Source organism: Laetiporus sulphureus, assembly GCF_001632365.1.
Source record: "Laetiporus sulphureus 93-53 unplaced genomic scaffold LAESUscaffold_23, whole genome shotgun sequence".
Taxonomy (NCBI): domain Eukaryota; kingdom Fungi; phylum Basidiomycota; class Agaricomycetes; order Polyporales; family Laetiporaceae; genus Laetiporus; species Laetiporus sulphureus.
In genome coordinates, this window is record NW_024468532.1 from 398,054 (window position 1) to 417,278 (window position 19,225).

General features: G+C 54.1%; 6 protein-coding genes across 6 annotated transcripts; 4 read left to right on the top strand and 2 right to left on the bottom strand.

Moving 5' to 3' along the window:
- Window positions 1-41: 41 nt before the first annotated feature.
- On the top strand, window positions 42-2,573 carry LAESUDRAFT_737300 (methylmalonate-semialdehyde dehydrogenase; the record flags this gene model as incomplete). The annotated part of the gene is made up of 15 exons (XM_040910779.1): window positions 42-269; window positions 326-459; window positions 507-583; window positions 636-722; window positions 778-832; window positions 890-913; window positions 965-1,213; window positions 1,264-1,291; window positions 1,345-1,489; window positions 1,640-1,736; window positions 1,793-1,969; window positions 2,031-2,250; window positions 2,313-2,350; window positions 2,414-2,441; window positions 2,499-2,573. The coding sequence occupies 15 exons, from the start codon at window positions 42-44 to the stop codon at window positions 2,571-2,573; spliced, it is 1,662 nt and encodes a 553-aa protein (XP_040763727.1).
- A 220-nt stretch (window positions 2,574-2,793) lies between these two features.
- On the bottom strand, window positions 2,794-3,410 carry LAESUDRAFT_654629 (phosphotyrosine protein phosphatases I; the record flags this gene model as incomplete). The annotated part of the gene is made up of 4 exons (XM_040904495.1): window positions 2,794-2,868; window positions 2,922-3,119; window positions 3,173-3,194; window positions 3,253-3,410. 4 exons carry the CDS (start codon window positions 3,408-3,410, stop codon window positions 2,794-2,796), a joined length of 453 nt encoding a protein of 150 aa, XP_040763728.1.
- A 79-nt stretch (window positions 3,411-3,489) lies between these two features.
- Window positions 3,490-5,889, top strand: LAESUDRAFT_701511 (uncharacterized protein). Its single transcript, XM_040906456.1, has 6 exons — window positions 3,490-3,594; window positions 3,666-4,194; window positions 4,245-4,886; window positions 4,934-5,284; window positions 5,344-5,399; window positions 5,455-5,889. Exons 2-6 carry the CDS (start codon window positions 3,679-3,681, stop codon window positions 5,480-5,482), a joined length of 1,593 nt encoding a protein of 530 aa, XP_040763729.1. The 5' UTR covers window positions 3,490-3,594; window positions 3,666-3,678; the 3' UTR covers window positions 5,483-5,889.
- A 38-nt stretch (window positions 5,890-5,927) lies between these two features.
- LAESUDRAFT_743727 (rab GDP-dissociation inhibitor) lies at window positions 5,928-7,828 on the top strand. Its single transcript, XM_040911272.1, has 7 exons — window positions 5,928-6,047; window positions 6,107-6,238; window positions 6,293-6,617; window positions 6,672-6,780; window positions 6,833-7,266; window positions 7,317-7,461; window positions 7,514-7,828. The coding sequence occupies exons 1-7, from the start codon at window positions 6,030-6,032 to the stop codon at window positions 7,698-7,700; spliced, it is 1,350 nt and encodes a 449-aa protein (XP_040763730.1). The 5' UTR covers window positions 5,928-6,029; the 3' UTR covers window positions 7,701-7,828.
- A 178-nt stretch (window positions 7,829-8,006) lies between these two features.
- LAESUDRAFT_726560 (uncharacterized protein) lies at window positions 8,007-13,552 on the top strand. The gene is made up of 19 exons (XM_040909057.1): window positions 8,007-8,187; window positions 8,243-8,389; window positions 8,453-8,594; window positions 8,641-8,734; window positions 8,788-8,851; window positions 8,906-9,370; window positions 9,458-10,004; window positions 10,069-10,653; window positions 10,727-10,817; window positions 10,868-11,032; window positions 11,098-11,306; window positions 11,359-11,486; window positions 11,543-11,604; window positions 11,655-11,784; window positions 11,831-12,136; window positions 12,198-12,444; window positions 12,496-12,749; window positions 12,802-13,003; window positions 13,053-13,552. The coding sequence occupies exons 1-19, from the start codon at window positions 8,107-8,109 to the stop codon at window positions 13,403-13,405; spliced, it is 4,272 nt and encodes a 1,423-aa protein (XP_040763731.1). The 5' UTR covers window positions 8,007-8,106; the 3' UTR covers window positions 13,406-13,552.
- Window positions 13,553-13,800: 248 nt separating this feature from the next.
- Window positions 13,801-18,857, bottom strand: LAESUDRAFT_737305 (carnitine/acyl carnitine carrier; the record flags this gene model as incomplete). The annotated part of the gene is made up of 13 exons (XM_040910780.1): window positions 13,801-13,845; window positions 13,898-13,924; window positions 13,981-14,109; window positions 14,172-14,310; window positions 14,367-14,506; window positions 14,569-14,724; window positions 14,777-14,840; window positions 14,892-15,000; window positions 15,053-15,148; window positions 16,149-17,252; window positions 17,314-17,859; window positions 17,907-18,164; window positions 18,215-18,857. 13 exons carry the CDS (start codon window positions 18,855-18,857, stop codon window positions 13,801-13,803), a joined length of 3,456 nt encoding a protein of 1,151 aa, XP_040763732.1.
- Between the last annotated feature and the right edge of the window lie 368 nt (window positions 18,858-19,225).

Genomic DNA, 19,225 nt, shown 5'->3' on the forward strand with positions numbered 1-19,225 from the left:
CCCAGCCTCAGGTCTGTCACCGACCGTTGATCTCATCCACCATGCCTCCAGCAAAGCTGCTGCGTTCCGGGCACTTTGGCCTGCGTCGATCATACGCGACCGCTATCCGCCCTCCTCTCAGCGCACTGAGCGCCACCGCCCGCGCGAAGGCGGAGCAGATATCATCGCAGTGGAAGGGAACGAGCGCGACAGGCGAGAACACCAAGAACTTTATCGGAGGCGAGTTCGTGGAGAGCCAAACACAGTCATGGATTGATGCCGTCGATCCTGTACGTTCGTTTGCTGTGCAATTTATTGAAGCTCATGCTGCCCTGCGATAATATAGGCGACACAGACGCTGTTGACACGCGTGCCAGAGACTACGAGTGCAGAGTTTGAGCAGGCCGTAGCCGCAGCGTCAGAGGCGTACAAGACATGGAGTCGCTCAAGTGTCCTTACGCGTCAGCGGTTTGTGATGGAGTGCGTCTCCCATTTCTGCTCGACGTCCTACGCTGACGGCCATCTAGCCTGCAGCAGGTGCTGCGTGACAATGCGGACGCGATTGCCAACAGCATTGTCCTAGAGCAGGGCAAGACTCTTGGAGGTCGGTGACTGCTAGCCATCGCGAGAATGTGTGACCGAGACAACTACGATAGATGCGCGCGGCGACCTTCTCAGAGGCCTGCAAGTCGTAGAGACGACGACTAATGTCCCGACCGCACTGCTTGGCGATACGCTTGAAGGTGTGCTCCCATCGCGATCCTATGCTCGATTCTTGCATCTGACAACGTCCGTCAGTCAGCAAAGATATGGATACATCAACGCGACGACTGCCGTTGGGTGTATGTGCAAGGTATGCCTTTTCCATTAGCTTCATCATAGCTGCCCTGACTTATTCATAATGCTGTAGCATCGCGCCGTTCAACTTCCCAGCGTGAGTGGCTAGCTGGAAGTCGTTAACGGGGAGATCTCACAAACTCCATAGCATGATCCCACTGTGGACGATACCCATGGCCATCTCGACCGGCAACACACTGATCGTCAAGCCCTCGGAGCGCGATCCCGGTGCAGCCATGATCATTGCGGAGCTCTGTCAGCGTGCCGGCCTACCTCCGGGCGTCCTGAACGTTGTACACGGGACCGTGCCGACAGTCAATGCTATCTGCGACCACCCTTCTATCAAAGCTGTCAGCTTCGTTGGCGGAGATCGCGCGGGTAAGCATATTTATGAGAGGTAGGTGAGCGCTTCTGAAGTGCTGGGGCATGAGCTCACGGGATCGTTAGGGGCCGAAAGTCTGGGAAACGTGTACAGGTATTGTCACACCAGTATCCTGTTACGTGTAGGTTAGCTGAGGAGAGTTGCAGTGCAACATGGGTGCTAAGAACCACGCAGTCATCATGCCAGATGGTGTGCAGCTCGGCCCGCTCCCACGAAGACTAGCGACTGATTTCCATCTTACAGCGAACAAGAATCATGCACTAAACTCAATAATTGGGGCGGCATTAGGCGGTGAGTACGATGAATAGCAGTCTGTAGCCTCACGTTCTTGAACGGTCATCGCGTTCGGTTTCTAGCTGCTGGTCAGCGATGCATGGCGATCTCTGTGGGTAAGTACAGTGGCTGCTGTTGTACTCTTCAGAAGTTGACATTCTTTACCAGCTGTGCTGGTTGGCCACGCGCAGGGATGGCTGCCCGAGTTGTGCGAACGTGCGAAGAAGCTGAAGGTCGGTCAGGGCTTCGAGAAGGACGTTGACCTGTGCGTGTTCCTCCATCGCCTTTCCTTTCTATCAATACTAATGATCACTACGATAGTGGTCCGGTCATCTCTCCTGCCGCGAAACAGCGCATCACAGGTCTCATCGCATCGGCAGAGGAGCAGGGCGGGGTCGTTGTTCTTGACGGGCGCGGCCTGGAAGTCTCTGGATACCCTGATGGCAATTGGATCGGCCCCACTGTCATCGAGGCCACCGTTGACATGAGATGCTATCGGTACGAATTGTAGCCTCTCCTCTCCGCACTGACCTTCAATCTGAACTTGGTCTCGTGACAGCGAGGAGATCTTCGGTCCTGTGTTGATCGTGTTGAAGGCTGATACCCTCGACGATGCGCTCGCCATCATTAATGCGAACCCATACGGCAACGGCACGGCGATCTTCACACAGAGCGGGGCGACTGCGCGGAAGTTTGAGCGTGAAGTGGAGGTCGGGCAGGTTGGCATCAACGTGCCGATCCCAGTCCCACTGCCGATGTTCTCGTGGAGCGGAAACAAGGCGCGTCACATCATCGACGTGATTCCAATGTGTGAATACTGAATGTGGACGGTATTCTGTAGGCCAGCTTCCTTGGTGATATCCCATTCTACGGCAGAGGGTAAGTCTAGCGTTCGTCGCAACGAGTTTCGTACGTTGATGTGACGCAACCTTGATACCATAGTGGTATAGACTTTTACACGCAGAACAAGGTGAGCGTTGACTGCGTCGTTCGATTTGGATTTGGATGCGAAACATCATTCGTCTAGACCACCACAGCTCTCTGGAAAGCAGAGGACGCTATCGGAAACAAAGCTTCCGTCGACATGCCGACACACTCCTGATGGGTGAGCCCTAGCACTGCGGGTACTTTCCGTCGCATGCAAGCAGACAGGCCATTGTCACATTTGTACCATCAGATCCCATAAGAGTTGTATACTGCTGTAGGATGAGATCAAGTGGGGAATAAGATTGGATGTTGATTATCCATGCACGCTGGTATCAACGAAGCTCCATGTCCCTTGTCTAGGGTAGGGTATGATTGACCAAAAACATGGATCCCATCTATTTCCCAACCACCTCATCCAGGAATGCATTGGATAGCTGGATGCATTGCTTGTAACAATCTTCAAAGTCTCGCTTGAAATGGCCAATTCAGTAAGTACATTGAGGTGGAAATAGGTGCAACTCACCGATCCTCCGTAGTATGGATCTGCAATGGGCTCGTTGTCCAGGTATGAGCCCCACAGCCGTACGTCCGCGGAGGCGCCGTGCGGCTTCCGTTGCTGGAGAGTACGCAGGTTGGCCTCGTCGGCGGCGAGTATGTGGGTGAATTGGCGAAAGTCCTCATCAGAGACCTGGCGCGCGGAATGTTTTATGGAAACTTTGTACTGATTACCGGCTCAGCGTGCGGACGTGTGGGAGTCGACATGCTGTGTCTCACTTTTCGACATGTTGAGATCGTTCTGGCCCAGCAGCTCAGTCAGACAGCGAAGCGTCTCTCGAGAGCACTGGGTAGCTCACCGATCATCTGGATCCTCGCCAATGTGGTAGCGCGACGTACCCGCAGAGTCGACAGTGAGCTCGATGCCGCGCTCTTTCGCAACATGCCTGAGGACCGCCTCGCCCATCGGTGAGCGGCAGATGTTTCCGAGACAGACAATCAGGACAGACGGCGCCATGGCGGCTGTTGAGTGGCGGAGAGGTCACAAGGAGTGCGGGCGCCTTGCCGATCGATCGCTCACAGTCGCGTCCTTGACGCTTGCCGCGATCATATCCGCTGCAGACCACTGGCAGCACGCTCCGTTGTTGAATGTGACGAGCTTGCAAGCTTGTCTGGCACTTTGCACTGCGCCGTATTTTGTAGTAAGTTTGCCGCATTCACGGCCCAGAGAAATGGCTGAGATTAGGCTATATTCGTGTTTTCGCCGGCTTAGGGTGTAACGCGCAATGAATCCCACCAATCCTACCGGCATCTCCTCCTCTGGAAGCGAATCAGACCCATCTGGAAACCTGGCTCATATTTATAACAGTTTGGCGCAGCTGTCTCGGGCTTTCAGCAGCGCTACACCACCGCAAAATCTCGCTGCTCCATTCACCGCTCATGCCGCCATTCCAGCAATGTCCCAGACAAGTGCCTTCTTGCCACCGTTTGCGGCTGCCTCCCTCTCTCAAGCGAACCCTGTACAGCAGAGTAGTCTCTCTAGGATAGTTGGAACAGGCGCATCGGCCCCCCAGGCGAATGCTTTGTTGGCTCAGTTGATCACGCTACTGGCACCGCAGACGAATGTCGCACCTTTACCTGCACCCGATATTAATCCAGCGATGCAGGCATTGGTGGACATGTTAAAGATGAGCACCCCAGTCGGGAGTTTTCCTGACGACCAAATGCGCCTTGTGCAAGCACTACACGAGAGCGAGAGTAAGGGCCAGACTTATCGGCAAGCACTGGAGGCTTTGAATGGAGTGAGCATGCTTTCCTCACCGACATCTGTCTACTGCTAAATTTGTCTCAGGTCAACAACCATTCTGCAGCGATGTGGAAGGACTACTATTTGGATCACGCAAAGCGCATCGAGAGGCTGATCGCGAACTTGCGTGCCAGCAACGCTGAGGAGAAATGGCCCACGTCTAGCACCTTATCAAGGTCCACAGGGCAGTCTGCGCATCTTTATGCGTCCTCATCTTCATCACCCGTAGATTACGTGCAAAGAAGTCCGTATCCTTCTCCATCTCGTTCTAACGTATCGTCGTCGTCGGTCCGGCCCACAGAGGCAGAGCTTCCACGGCAAAATACATCGAACCGACGTGCTCATCCTTCATCATCGCGAAATATAAAGACAGGCACCTCATCTCGGCAACAAACTAGGATGTCGACTAGGGCACAAGACGACGAGGACCAGGGAGCCTTAGGTTCCAGGAAGACAGCCCGCCAGAAGAAACAGCGTGGCTCTATTTCAAGTTCATCAACGAGGGTTAATCTCCCGCGCTGGCCTTCGAGATCACCGACACCGCCGGAAGAAGTTATCGCCAACGTCACAGGACAGAATCTATACACTATAAAGGATAAGGATTTTTTCGTCAAGTTACTGCAGTGGGAACTGGGGAAGAATCCCGAGCTGCAGCGTGAATCATTGTGTAAGCTGCTGGCAGTAAAGGTGGGAGGGAATAGCACACATCGATTTTTCTGCTTACACGCAAACAGGTTCCGCATCATTCATTGGCTTCGTGGTCATCTTATTGGCATCGCAATAAAAACATCGTTGATAAGGTCTTAAATGCTGCGAAGTCTCTCCCTGAACCCTCCTCATCAGAAAATGACACAAATACTTCCCAGTCAGTTCTGTCGCTTCAGGAGAGCATTGACGAGGAGTCAGACATAGAACTACTTGAGTCGGAGACAGATCCACCTACGGACGAAGATGTTCAACACATGGGCTCTTCAGGAGATCTGGTCAGAAAGGCGGACTTGCGTGTGCTTGCAAAATATATAGTCGCTAGGCCTGATTGGGATGATCTCACTCGGTCAGATAGGTTCGCGCCTTATGTTGCAAAGGTGAGAGGCACCATAGTTTGCACTGGCTTCTGATCAGAATCTGAGACAAATGGGTTCAGTATCCCAAGCGGTCGTTTGAGGCTTATGCCCAAATTTACGACAGGAAAAAATCAGGGTATACATCGTCCGATTCGTATGGATTGCTCGACGCTGAATTTGTCCTTGTGCAGAGATAAATCGCCTAGTGAAGAAGTATAAACGCAAGGCACACGTGAAACAGGCGGAAGAAGCTAGTGGCGGCGCGAGTGGAAGTCCATCGCTAGCGCCAGCACAGGATGCTCAGACATCGCATACCATCCCAGAAAAGCGCAAAGCCGAGCTCAACACGCTTCCTCCCTTTATCGATCTGCTCGAAGAAAAGCGCCAGCGAGTAGAACTGTCAGGCGGTAGTCCTTGATGGATCCTTGCATGACGGCTTTGTGTCAGTCAAAGTATTACGTTTTATCATTTATATCGGAGCGCTTGCACATCAACTTTGCTTTCATACACGAACCGTGATCCGCTGATCACGCCTTCCTACGGACATGTAAGAATAACTTGCTTTTCTAGGTGTATGCTATGTTTGTAGGGACTAGGCTGAAATATATGATGATCTTGATTTACGGACTTCTCGAAGGTGAGGTGAGCACGTGCTGGATCGATACCGCCAGGTATATGTATGAGGCCAACGCCTTGTTAGCACCAGCACCGTCTCTACCATCCTCCCTGAACTATACAACCTCACTAACACGTCTCCCTATCTGACATGGATGAAGAGTATGATGTACCAACGGTTCTATTTCTCTCCGTGACATCCGCGTGGTGACACATTCGTGCCGGCAGGTCGTCGTTCTCGGTACTGGTCTGACCGAATGTATACTCTCCGGTCTGCTATCCGTCGAGGGCAAGAAGGTCCTCCACATGGACAGGAATGACTATTATGGTGGAGACAGTGCGAGTTTGAACTTGACACAGGTATATCACCCAGCACCGGTCGAGAAACACTGCTAACGCATCAATTGCTTCCAGCTATACCGCCAGTTCAGGCCGGATCAGGCCATTCCCGCTGAGCTTGGGCGCGACCGGGACTACGCCGTCGACCTCATCCCCAAGTTCATCATCGCCTCGGGAGAACTGACACGTATCCTCGTGCACACCGACGTGACCCGGTACCTCGAGTTCAAGCAGATCGCGGGCAGCTTCGTCTACCGCGATGGCAAGATCTCGAAGGTGCCGAGTACGGAGATGGAGGCGGTCAGGAGTCCGCTGATGGGCCTCTTTGAGAAGCGGAGGGCGAAGAAGTTCTTCGAGTTCCTGCAGAACTGGAAGGACGACGACCCTGCCACGCACCAAGGTATGCGCGTGATACTGATCTTACTATCGCATACTGATGCTGACATCTGCACAGGTATTGACCTTGACAAGGATACCATGAATATTGTTTACGAGAAGTTCGGTCTTGAACCTGGTACCCAGGACTTCATCGGTCACGCCATGGCCCTCTATCTAGATGATGAGTAGGTACATGAGGTATATTCTGCGTTCCATTGCTGACGTGTTTTCTGCCAGCTACAAGACCAAGATTGCTCGGCCTACATATGACCGGATCGTGCTGTACACATCGTCCATGGCGCGATACGGCAAGTCTCCCTATATCTACCCTCTCTATGGTCTCGGAGAGTTGCCTCAATCCTTCGCTCGTCTGAGTGCAATCTACGGCGGCACTTACATGCTAGACAAGCCGATCGATGAGATCGTCACCGACGCCGATGGCAAGTTTGTCGGCGTCAGGAGTGGTAACGAAACCGTGAAGGCGAAGCAAGTCATCGGCGACCCCAGCTACTTCGGTGTGGGCCAGTCCGCGCAGGCTGGCAAAGTCAGGGTCACGGAGGAGGGCAAGGTCATCCGCGCGATCTGCTTCCTCAAGCACCCGATCCCTGGTACAGACGATTCAGACAGCGTGCAGATCATTATACCCCAGAACCAGGTCGGCCGACGGAACGGTACGCTGATTCGATCCTAGCGATAATAGCAACTTCTTATATCCCTGCAGATATCTACATTGCGATGGTTTCCTCGACGCACAACGTTTGCGCCAAGGACGTCTACGTTGCTATTGTCAGCACCATCGTGGAGACAGACAAGCCAGAGGAAGAGATTGTTCCGGGTCTCCAACTCCTTGGTCCCATCTACGACAAGTAAGTTCGACGTGATTTGCCTGCTTATCACGTTCTGATCAACATCTTTTAGGTTTGTCTCCGTATCAACCCTTCACAAGCCTACATCGTCTGGCGAAGACGATCAGATCTTCATCACTCGCTCTTACGATGCTACTTCGCACTTCGAGACCGTGGTCGATGACGTCCACAACGTGTGGAAGCGCGTCGTGGGCAAGGAACTCGTTCTCAAGAAGCGCGAGGTTGAGTACGAGGCATAGACCTGTTGTCAAGGTTTATTCGCTCCAGTCTGTTTTCATATCTTGGTCATAGGAAATCCGTGTACGATGTTCCCTGGATTTAGTTGAACGAAGCTCCGTACAATGACTTTTAATGCCAACGTATTTTCTGCCTTTATGGCCTTGCTTCTGCGCAGATGGAAGTTGTGATATGTATGCATCAGGTTGAACGTTTGAGCCATGATGCATGGGTGCTCGTCGTGAGCGTCGAGACCCCGCGTCACGGGTGGAACGCGTCCCGTGGTAGACGCCCATGCCTCACCGGTGGAGTGACCCTACGCAATTCATCTCTGGCCACCATGACTCTCCGCGATTAGTCCAAAAACCCGTTCGACGTGTAATCTAGAGGTATCATACTATCACGCCGTGATCGCCCACTGTGCGCAGCATGCTCGAGCTATTACAGGCTTTCACAGGCTACCCGACCACCGGTCTTCAGTTTCTCGTCTTGCAGAGCGAGACGCTCCTGGTAAGCGGAGTATCGATTATCTGCTAGCAGACGCTCATTCACGTTTGTATTTTAGCTATATCCTTACTCTGACTGTATCATCATCCTGAATGCACGCACTCTTACGTTCTTGCGCGCCCTGGCGTTTCGGGAGGCTTTCCCCGGCACACGGCATTCTAATGATTCTATACGATGTCTTGCCATCGATCCTGGAATGAAGCTCGTGCGCCGTTTCTAAAATAATGCCTTGTACTTACTCCGATAATCTTTGACGGCTTGCGCGTAGGTGGTTGCGTCGATGGGGTCACGGATCGCTACCTGGACTCTGTCCAACACAGGGTCGTCCCAGCCACAGAACTCTTGGCGGCTGCATGCGACGTTGCTTGTTTCAGAGGATCAGGAAGTGACCGCTCTGGATTGCAAATCCGGTACGCCGCATCGTCTCAGATATTTGGCACATCTGACATGCAGCAGGTCTGCTCGCTGTCAGCACGCGCGCCAGTTTGTCCGTCTATACACTAATTCTAGAGAACGACCTGCCAACTTGGTCATGCAAGTGGACATATAGGTACGCAAATTTATACAATGTCAAGAAATAAGGCGTGATTGACGGACGGGTAGCGCGAAATGCCCAATCTGCGTGCGTTTTTCGCCATCCCTCATGTACATTGCTGCAATATCATTGGTAGGAGCATTATATAACTTCAAGAGAAGCTTGCTGATTGTGTACGCGCCGCAGCATGACAATACTGTCCGCCTCCATTCGACGACCTCTGGCCGCCTCACACAAGCCATACCCCATCCCCGTCCTGTGACGGACATCCATTGGCGGCAGCCGACACCTACACACTCCCATGCACATGGCCATAGTGATGACCCAATTCTGTACACAACAACGGCCGATGGGACGTTGCGTATCTTTCTTCCTGTGCTGGATGAGCCTCAGCGCGTCCAACTGCATGCTGCCCTTGATGCTGCGAGTGCAGTGCCTTTCTCGTCCTCACTGGATGCCGATGTGGCAATCACGACGAGCGCGGTGTTCCCACTTGAGAGAGGTGCTGTGCTGAGCGCATTGAAGGGTGCCAGCGGGGAGACTGCGAAGGAAGATGGACGGAGCAGAAGAGTGAGAGAGATCGCCGAAGAAGGTTGGGACTTATTTCTGCGTGTGCTTGCAGATGGGTCACTTGTCGTGCAAGCGGTTGCAGTGAGTCTTATCCACCTGTCTGCCACCAGGTTTTTACTGTATACCATCTGTGATGATCACTCACTATATGCGCATGTCATCCCATAGAACATCGACCGTCGTCCACCGACACTTCTGAGGCATTTCACACTCCTACAGTCCGCACCAGGTCTTTTACCCTCCCCGCCGCCATCGCATCTCTACGTACTTTCCTTACAACCCTATTCTGCCCCCGTCTCTGAGGCCTCCTCCAAATCGACTGCCGTCTCTACCCCGACAAATTCTTCTTCCACTACCCCCAACGAACTGATCCTCATCGCTTCCCCACCCCTTGCCTCCTATTCTCTCGCTCCGATTCCATTCTTTGATGCGCGTGCGGATGGGCTCACGCCCATCTCACGTGCTGCAGATCAAGAAAGAGAAGTGGATGTCGACGTAGGTGGTGCTTCTTTCAGCACTAGCATGCGACGAAGAGAAGTTTTGCGATTTGTCAGAACACCGGAGGGGGAAGGTGTTGCGGCAGTATGGGCTGATGGAGGCGGCGAAACATGTCGCGTGACCCACCATGGGCGACGTTTGGAGCCTAGGGGAAAATGGATCCCAGAGTCGGAGGATAGCAAGGGCAAGGTGGAAAGAGTAGCCGTGCTCGACGAGGGTGCGTACATGGGTCGTTTGTATTCCGCGCAATCTTTGAACGTGCGTTGCCTTGCTGCCTTCAGGCAGGTGTTTTGTCACATATTCGTGCCTGTCCGAGTCCGACACACGAAGGGGTGTTCTCACCCTACATACTTCTCCACCCGCAATGTTAACTGTTCCTCCATTGACCTCGCTCTTCTGTCTTCCGCTGCAGAGCACCCCTTTGGCCATCCCTTCCTCCTCCGCTGTCACTCCACCACTTGCTCTTGTTGGCATCACTGCGGCACAAACTATTCTCGTGGTCTCTGTCGCCTACGCTCCTGAGCCGCGGCTATCGTTGTTCTCGGAGAGTTCTCTCCCCATATCATCGTCTGCGCGACTGATATCGCCAGTCGACCCAATGGCATGGAGTGGAACATTTGCCGGTGCGGCGAGTAACGAACCCCACGATGTTCTACTAAGTGTGTCCGAGGAGGGTGAGTTGGCGTTTTGGGTACCAGAGGCTGCCATGGGTCGCTGTGCAAACGGCAAAACAAACGGTACGAATGGTCGCGTCAATGGGAGTGGGGCCACAACGCCATCACACTGGCATTGTACGGGCCGAGTGAGGACGGGAAGGAAAGGCATGAGCAAGGCGGCATGTAGCTCGGCGAAAAAGTCTGTGCTAGGTATGTGCGCTTCAATGGTTTTGTAGGAGCGTATGGCTCTGTTCGAACATACGATACTGACAGTACCTAAAAGTTGTGCCTGGACCTGAAGGCGAGGAGCTGACAATCTGGGACTCAAAAATATCCGAATTTTCTTCTGGCTTAGAGTATCGTGAGGTGCTCAGGTACGCCTCGTTCAATTCATGTTGGGCGGGCCCTAAAAAGAATGTAATAGCTCTTCCGACCCAATCAACGACCTTGACTGGACCGCAACACCTGACTCTCAATCAATCCTTGCCATCGGTTTTGCCCATCGAGTTGAGCTTTTGTGCCAGCAACGCATGACGTACTTCGATGAAACACCTGCGTGGGGCCGTTGTTGGACAGTCGACGTTGGCAGGTATGAACGGTTTTTCATCTTGCACCGTTAATGGCCGAACATCACTAAGCAGTGAAATTCAACAGATTGTTCCCTCATCCAATCAGTGACTCCATATGGCTGACTAGAGGTTCGCTACTTGTCGGATCGGGTCATATACTATGTCTTTTCGGTCAGCCGAAGTCTCCGCCAAGCGAAACGCAGAGGCCGGAGAGCCTATTCGAGCACGTGGCTCGAGAGAATGGCCCTCTGTTTGAATACCATCCTCAGATGATACTACAATGCTTGCTTTGGGGTGCGCGGACTCTAAGATGTAAAGCTTCAGGAAACTAACAAGCGCAATGCAGAGAAAATCGAGCTTGTCAAAAAGATCATCATAAATCTGGCGAAGAATCTTGAAAACGGTCGGGATGTCGTACATTGGAAAGGCGTCCCACTGGATGAATTCTTCCGGAAGGACGAGGTAGTCAAAGCAGTGCGTATGTGGTGAGCCACTGCTGATCTCCTTAAGCCAATCATATGCGTTCGCAGATACATGTGCCGCGACGATCCCGGTACAACGTGTTGTTCAGTGTTCCAGAGGTTAAGGATGAGTGAGTAAAATGTCACTTGTTCGGTTAGTTGTCCTGAATGTTCAATGCAGAAACGATGAGGATCAGTTCTCCCGCTCGCTGGTTGAAAAAGTCATGGAGAACCTCGGAGAACAGCCGTTGCCCAATTTGACGCCAAACGAGCAGGCATCGCTTCTCGTGTTGATACAGGCTACTTTAGAGGTAAGCTAGATCTTCCCGACACTAAAACATCTCTAATGCAATTCAGATCGAAGAACAACGTCGCGCGCTCGACGCGAACGGCCTGCGTTATCTTATTTCCATGCGGGTATTTTACATCACTCGTCACCGCATGTCCACACCTGGTACTCCGGCATCCATCCGCAGTGGTACCGTTAGCAAGCGCATTCTCCCGCGCGAACGCCTTCGGTATCGCGATATCATCTGGGCCTTTCACAGCGAAAGCCAGGAGCTCTTGCTGTCGACGTCTATGTCCGCATGCGGTGGCAAGATGACTTGGTCCGACGCGCGCGCTCTGGGCGTATTCTTATGGATGCGTTCTGCAGAGTCCATGGTACGCAGCATGAAATACCGCAATCGACGTGTTCCTAGTAGCTTACGGCCACTTGCTTCAGAAATCTCACATGGAAGTGCTGGCTCGCAATCAATACATGGCAGGGGACAACCGCGATCCCACGGCATGCAGTCTTTTCTATTTCGCTTTGGGCAAGTCCAAACTTGTTCATGGTCTATGGCGTCAGGCCGCGTGGCATAAGGAGCAGGCACAGATGCTCAAGTTCCTAAGCAACGACTTCACCCAGCCTCGATGGCGTACGGCTGCTTTGAAGAACGCCTTTGCGCTTTTAAGCAAGCGTCGTTTCGGTAGGTTCTGATTTTCTGTGCTGACGAGCACGTGTCTCAATCAAAGCTCAGAATACGCCGCTGCCTTCTTCCTTTTGGGAAACAGCTTAAAGGACGCGGTGAACGTGTGTATCAGGAATCTCTCAGATTTCCAGCTGGCGGTCGCATTGGCACGCGTAATCGAACAGGGAAATCATGGCCCTGTACTCAAGGAAATCCTAGAAAACACAGTCGTACCTTTGGCTTTCCAAGACGGGAATCGCTGGCTGGCTAGCTGGGCTTTCTGGCTATTGCATCGGCGAGATCTTGCTGTACGGATACTGGTGGTATGTTCTTCCTTGCACACACATCCAATATATGTCAAACGGTCCTCTATAGACGCCGCTGGAGGACATCGCAGCCGTATTGGAGGTGCAGATTCCCGAGATCGGCGAGCCTCACTACGATGATCCCAGCCTGGCACTGCTCTTCTCTCAGCTGAAATCGCGAACGCTTCAGACAGCCAAGGGCACGAGCGAAATATCGGGGCGCACGGAGTTCAACTTTGTGCTCCAAATCGCACGCGTCTTCTGCAGAATGGGTGCGTAGCAAGTGTCGATGCCGGATGTAAACTGAAACGTTCCACGTAGGCTGCCACGTCCTGGCTCTCGACCTCGTCCGTACATGGTCCTTCGAGCGACCGTCCACCATTACCCATGACGGGCCGCTCGCGCGGCCGCCCAGCCCGGTCTCCACGCGGTTCGCACTGGAGCCCGCCCTTCGCCGGCGTTCGTCCATCTTCATCGATATGGACCCCGTCAGCGCGCCGCCCACGCGCAAACCGTCGCCCGAGCGCAAGGCTGTTCCTCCGTTAAAGCCACTCGAAGAAGAGCTCCGGGAAGAGCCGGATCTCATTGCGCGCAAGGCGGGCCTGGGCAGCTTGATGAAGTCTGCGAAGCAGGATGTGCAGGTGCCGGAGTTCGATATGAATGCTTTCTTTTGATCCGGGTATTTTAACGCAGAGAGCAATGAGGGTGAGGGTCACGTTTTCGCGTGGTAATTATTCTATCAGTTTGCATGTTCGACTGGAGCAATGTGCACAAGTACCTTTTCGCAGGAATTGGACTGATGAGAAATGCGCAGAAGGCGGCAGTCGGTTCGATTGCTACTGCAGTGTCGAAAGTTGCAGTTTAACCTTTGTCACTAGTAGTTTAAGGCGATCATCACTATGGCGGATTAAAGCACCAAGCTCAAAGCATGCATGAGCTTCATCGCACATTGCTCCGCGGTGCAAACATGGTAAGCTATGACGAATAAAGATATACATTCCTCCGTTGTCATATATGGGATCTGTGGATATGGCAGCCGAGAGCCCTGGTATACACTGGCATGTTACAGTTAGAAGTACTTGTCCATCAGCTTTTTTGACGCTTCGACGCCCAGCTGCGGGTGTCGTCAGCGAGATGGTAAGATCATTTGTGGCACAAGTACTCACGAAGGTTGCAGCGTTTGCGGGGAACGCCTGCAGAGGTAAGGAATTTTCAGTGGTAAATCAGCGTAATAGGACACGATACGTACTCTCGCCATCGCGGGCCCCAGACCCTTCCAGAGAGCGCCAACACCGTCCACCGCAATCGTCTTGCGAGCGCAGTCCATGAAGCCTGAATAGGTTCCCGTCGGCGCTGACTGAATCCTCGACTTCAACACCTGCGATACAAATAGCGCTCAGTTTGATGTCCGCATGTCTTGCTACAATGCTAGATACGTACATCAGGAGGGATGGCGATAGACCACATCGCGATGCCGGCCATGCCGCCCGCCACGATGATCGAGCCTAGGTGCAGCTCAGAGGGAGAATGGCCGGCAGGAGTGAGAGCCTTTTTCGTGAGCTCATATGCCGCGAAATATCTGATGTTGAGCAGCGACATCAACGAATGCACTTCCCGTGAAGAAAGAAAACATACGCGGCACTTCCAGGTCCATCGCGCGCGACAGTCGCCGCTGACCCGCGGAACACACTCCGGACACCTCCTTCCTTGTACAGGTGTTTCACCACGTCAAACACGCCGCTGTATTGTTGGCCGCCTTGGCCTTGCCCTTGTACCTGAATGCTCCGCACGGTCAATGCTTCTTGGCACGCGACGTCAGATCAAAGCTGAGGAGCACCTGCAAGAGAACCTTGGCACGCTCCACTGGAGCAGTGACGAGTGTCGTGGGTATCGCAGAGAGGAACCCAGCGGTGGCAAGCTCGGCTATAGAGAGTTCTTTACTGGCACGGTTGGGCGTCACGGAGAGGATGAGTGCTTTTGACATGTCGTATGCCTACAACAGCGTATTTAGAGGGACCACATGCATGCATTCGCGTACGACATACCCAGAAGGAGACTGCGAAGATGGGTGTCACTCCGAGTAAAGGGGGGACGACACCGCGGTATAGTCTTTACGACGCGTTAGATGGGCAGATGGTTTCGGAGGGTTCCAATGCTCACCCAGTGGGCCCATCGCGCGCCACGGTCTTCCTCACCACATCAACTGCACCGGTGTAAGTCCCAGGGGCGGCCGTCTGCAACCGCGTCTTGGTGAGGTCGAACGGATGACCTGTGCACAGAATTCCAGTGGATTACCCGACGCAACACGCGATGTAACTGACCGACAAGCACCGCAGCGATACCTCCAAAGCCTCCCGCAAGGAACGACTTGATCGACTCCGTCGTGGACGTAGGGGAAGCCGTCGCGAGATGCGCCTCTTCGGCAGACGATGCGTCGCTCTGAGCAGGGGCCTGTTGTCGGCGTCAGCAGCCTCCATGACATCCGGAAGCACTCACCATGGTAGTCAGAGGCAAAGAGGAGGCCGTGCGGATGCAGAAGGATGCCCGACGGAAATACACCTGGAGAGGAAGCAAGAGATCTGCGCGAGGATATTTGGTTATAACGCTCTCGGCCAAGGCGCGCGCGGTCGCCCGTGTTTACCGGGAAATCTAATCTGATAACTTTGCGGGGAACCCCTCCGCAAATTGCGGGGGTCTCCTTCCGCGATGTGGCCTCCGCCTTTGCAGCCTCCATACACACGCTCATCGTTCGCCGTGGCACCTGACCGCACACGTCCACGACGAGCCAGCTTTCTGATAGAGCAGAAGAATCATAGAATGAGCCCGTGCTCCTCTTTGGCAAGAAGTAGGGCGTCGGGAGTCGGGATAAGTTGCAGCCGGTCAGTACACAATTACGGGAGTCTGTTCAGGCCTTCTTCTTCATGAATGGCGACGAAAACTAGCCATATCACGCTTGAGTTCGTCGTTTGATACTACATAAATCCAAGGACGTGCAAGACATCGTTACCAACGCCGGAGCGTCATAAGCGAAGCTGGGCACCGGTACTGACAAACGCTGGACAGGAGATTGAGTCAAGGGACGTGATCGGGGCTCACTTGGCGGGTGTGGGGAAACAACCTCGAATGCGGGGAAGACGGGACATACACTGACCATCCTGGTTCATATTATAGTACATCAAATACATCCTACACTATATTACCTTGCCCATGTTCAATACAATCCGCCCTATACCTCGCAATCGCGGTATGTCTAAGCATAAATACCCATGGTGTCCCTCTCGCATCGTACCTACCATCATCACGCATCCTCCCCATCGTCCCTCCCGAACCCTCCGACCGGCTCATAGGTCGCCTCCGTCACGTCCCGCCTCCAGAACACATTCACGCCCCAGAAGAATCCGCAGATCGCCAGCACACCAAGTACGCCGACCGCCAGCGGCGCCCCATACTCAACGTACCACGGCGGGTAGTATGGCACCAGCAGCCGGTCGATTTGCACCACGCCGCCTGTGCCCCCGCCTGTCGTCGAGCGGCCCCACGAGAGCACGCGCGCCCAGTCATTTGCCCCATTCTGCCCTCGCGCGCCCCGTACACCGACGACCGTGCCCTCCGAATCGCCCTCGAGAGCGCGGAAGACGACGTCACCGTAGTATGTCGACTCCGAGGTATGCAGGGTCGCGTACGATGTGCTGTCGTCCATCGCTATCGGCCGGTTATTGTTCAGCACGTCTTCCATGTCCGTAATCGGCTCTCGGGCAGACGACGGGGAGCGGATCAGGTGCTGGCTGACAATGGCACGTAGGCGATCGCCATCAGCATAAAGTGTCGTTAAGTTCACTTGCTTGAAAGCATCGTCTGTCGGGCACAATAACGTCCATCCAGACCCGCTCAACCCCTTCTCAGCCCATATCGACCCGTCCGGCGGAGCAGTACCATTCAATATCCAATCCATTCCGGCCTTGGTCATCATGGTCGCCATCGTCGTTCCCTTCGCTGCCTTGACGAGCTTGCCGATCGTGAGCTGCACGCTGCGCGGGATCATGATGTCCGACACTTCGTGGATCACACCCGTCCGCGTGAGCATGTCGCGGGGTTGCAGCGCAGCCTGCATGCCTGCCCACCCGCCGCTCGCGTTGATGACGACGGTCCCGTTCGGCCGGCGGTCCAGGTTTATGTCCGAGCCCTCCAGCGTGCCGAACGTGCGCTGACTCCCGTTTACTAGGTCCGTGGTGTACTCGACGTCGACAAGCGCATGGTGCTCGATGACCCTCTCCAGGTCACGCTTTGACGAAGCTGCAAGCAGATGAGATGATACGAGCATCCCCAAGCGTTTGAAAGCACTGTTGCGTGGCATGAGGAGCGTGGTGCGCGGTGCTTTCTTCAGTATGGGTGCGAGGTTCGTGGAAAACACGGCAGCGAGGAAAGATGAGAGCTCGAGCGACGGCAGCGCTGTCTCCAGCGGATCTGCGGGAGGAGCAAGCGGCCGCGAGATGAAGTAGATCAATGTATTGTTAACCTCCACTGTTGATCATTGATCAGCGATTAACGGAACAGCAATCAAAGACGCTCGCAGAGAACGTACCGTGATCTCCGATAGTGCCCGCTCCTCCAAAGCGCACCGTCCGGCTCTTGTCCTTCTTCCCTCCTTCATCACTCACTTCAATCGCCATTACCTGCCTCCCACCAGCCAGTCCCCGCTCTTGTAGCGCCGTCTCCAACAGCATCCCGTCTGCCAATTTCTCCGGTGGCCACTTCCCCGGGATAAAGTGGTACCTCAGCGTGCGCTTCAGTTCCTCCGTTCCTGGCTTCGGCATCTCCCCATCATCTCCAAATAGGCTGATCACATCATCCCGCGGCGCGAGGATCGTGTATTCCGCGTGCGTGTCGTTCACGAGGGTCTCAAGGTCGACCGAGTGCAGAAGGGACACGAATGATGTGCAGTTCAGAGTGAGCAGATACTTCTCTGGCGTGAGTTGGAGCGCGCCTGGGGGCACCAAGAGCGATGACACGGTATGAATCACCCCATTCGATGCATAGATGTCCGCCTCGGTCAAGGCCGCGGATGACACCATGACCTTGGACTCGTCCGACGCATCAATATGCAACTCGGACCCATCGAGTGTCGTCACTGAGAAAAGTCAGCGAGGTCGAGAAGATTCACGGAAGGGTACATACAGTTCAAGGATGGCGTGAAGGAAGAGAAATACTTGACATGTTTCTGTGCGACGGCATGCATGTGCATGATTCGTGTCAGATCGTCTGTCGCGTACTTGCTCTGTAGGTATAACTGTTCATAATGCGGCAAAGCCTCCCATGCGGCATTCTCCGGTAGGAAGAGCGTTAGTGCTGATGTGCTGTTCAGGAATGAACGGATTTCGGGCGTAAGCACGTTGGCAAAGTACGAAAGGGAGGGATGTTGGGATACAACAGTCGCTGAGTCATGGTAAGTAGACACGAGAGTCGCACATACTGTGAACACATACCCAAATCCGGAGGCATCTCAAGCATACCGCCAATTCCCAACAGTACGCCGTTCGCGGTGTCTACTTTATCCTTGACGACCTCCACGCCCTGCTTACCAAAGAAATCTACCCCTACCCATACACTCTCTTCTCTGAGTGATGTCCGCAGCGGCTGGGGCTCTCCGCCAAGCGTACCGCCTGGCAGGGGCATCCATGGTGGACCCGGAGGTGGCTCATGCGTAGGAGGCTCCGTGGGTGTGCGAGGGTAGAGCAACGTCTCGTGCACCTGAGGCGTCTGATCGGTTGGTAGCGTAGGTAACGTGTAATTAAGCAAATGGTAAAAGAGTTGCTGCCTGAGCTGCTCCTGTATATTGTCACGCAGGCCGTCGTCCTGCAGCGCAGCGTTCCAGAAAGCATCCTTAGCGATAGCGTCGTTCGTCGGTGCGAAGAGAGTGCTGCCGTTCAGTCTGTTTAAAGTAGGGACGAGCTTGGCGCGCTGGAGCAGCTTAATGAGCGAGACGTAGTCGGGATCAGCGGAGAGCGCGTCTAAGAGGGTGGTCGACTGCGTGTGTGGAGGCTGCGCGGGCTGGAGGGGCAGCTGTGCTGGCGCAACGAGCGGGAGGAGGGCAAGCAAGGTATACGGAATGCACGTCCATGGCCACATGTTGGGCAGGTGCCCGACGATGAGGAGGAGTGATGAAGGTAAAGGAAAGAAAAGGCGTGGACGAAGGCGTGCGGAACGGCGACTAAGGACTGCGGGCGCTTAGAGCGCATGACGGCGATGAGCCGACCGTGGGAACTCCGCGATCCATTGCAGTACGCGATCACGTGGGTCGCAATATCCGCCTTCGATATGGGCGCTCATCACTGTTCGACTTTCGAGTCAATCTCCTTTTCTATCTGCGTGTCGTTTTCTTTGCTCGTAGAAGACTGCGCACGCGGGACGCGCCGACTCAGCGCGCATTGAGTTTTAACCGGTGGTGAAAGGTGCCTGAATCAGCTAGCGATGTCACGCCGCCGAACCAGAGGCGA

Bases quoted from the DNA above. Each gene is read 5' to 3' on its own strand.
- LAESUDRAFT_743727 (XM_040911272.1), top strand. The intron at 6,618-6,671 runs GTATGCGCGTGA...ACATCTGCACAG, and splicing joins CGACCCTGCCACGCACCAAG to GTATTGACCTTGACAAGGAT. The intron at 6,781-6,832 runs GTAGGTACATGA...GTTTTCTGCCAG, and splicing joins GCCCTCTATCTAGATGATGA to CTACAAGACCAAGATTGCTC.
- LAESUDRAFT_726560 (XM_040909057.1), top strand. From the start codon at position 8,107: ATGCTCGAGCTATTACAGGCTTTCACAGGCTACCCGACCACCGGTCTT. The intron at 11,033-11,097 runs GTATGAACGGTT...GAAATTCAACAG, and splicing joins TGGACAGTCGACGTTGGCAG to ATTGTTCCCTCATCCAATCA. The intron at 13,004-13,052 runs GTGCGTAGCAAG...CGTTCCACGTAG, and splicing joins ACGCGTCTTCTGCAGAATGG to GCTGCCACGTCCTGGCTCTC.
- LAESUDRAFT_701511 (XM_040906456.1), top strand. From the start codon at position 3,679: ATGAATCCCACCAATCCTACCGGCATCTCCTCCTCTGGAAGCGAATCA. The intron at 4,195-4,244 runs GTGAGCATGCTT...AATTTGTCTCAG, and splicing joins CACTGGAGGCTTTGAATGGA to GTCAACAACCATTCTGCAGC. The intron at 5,285-5,343 runs GTGAGAGGCACC...AAATGGGTTCAG, and splicing joins TCGCGCCTTATGTTGCAAAG to TATCCCAAGCGGTCGTTTGA.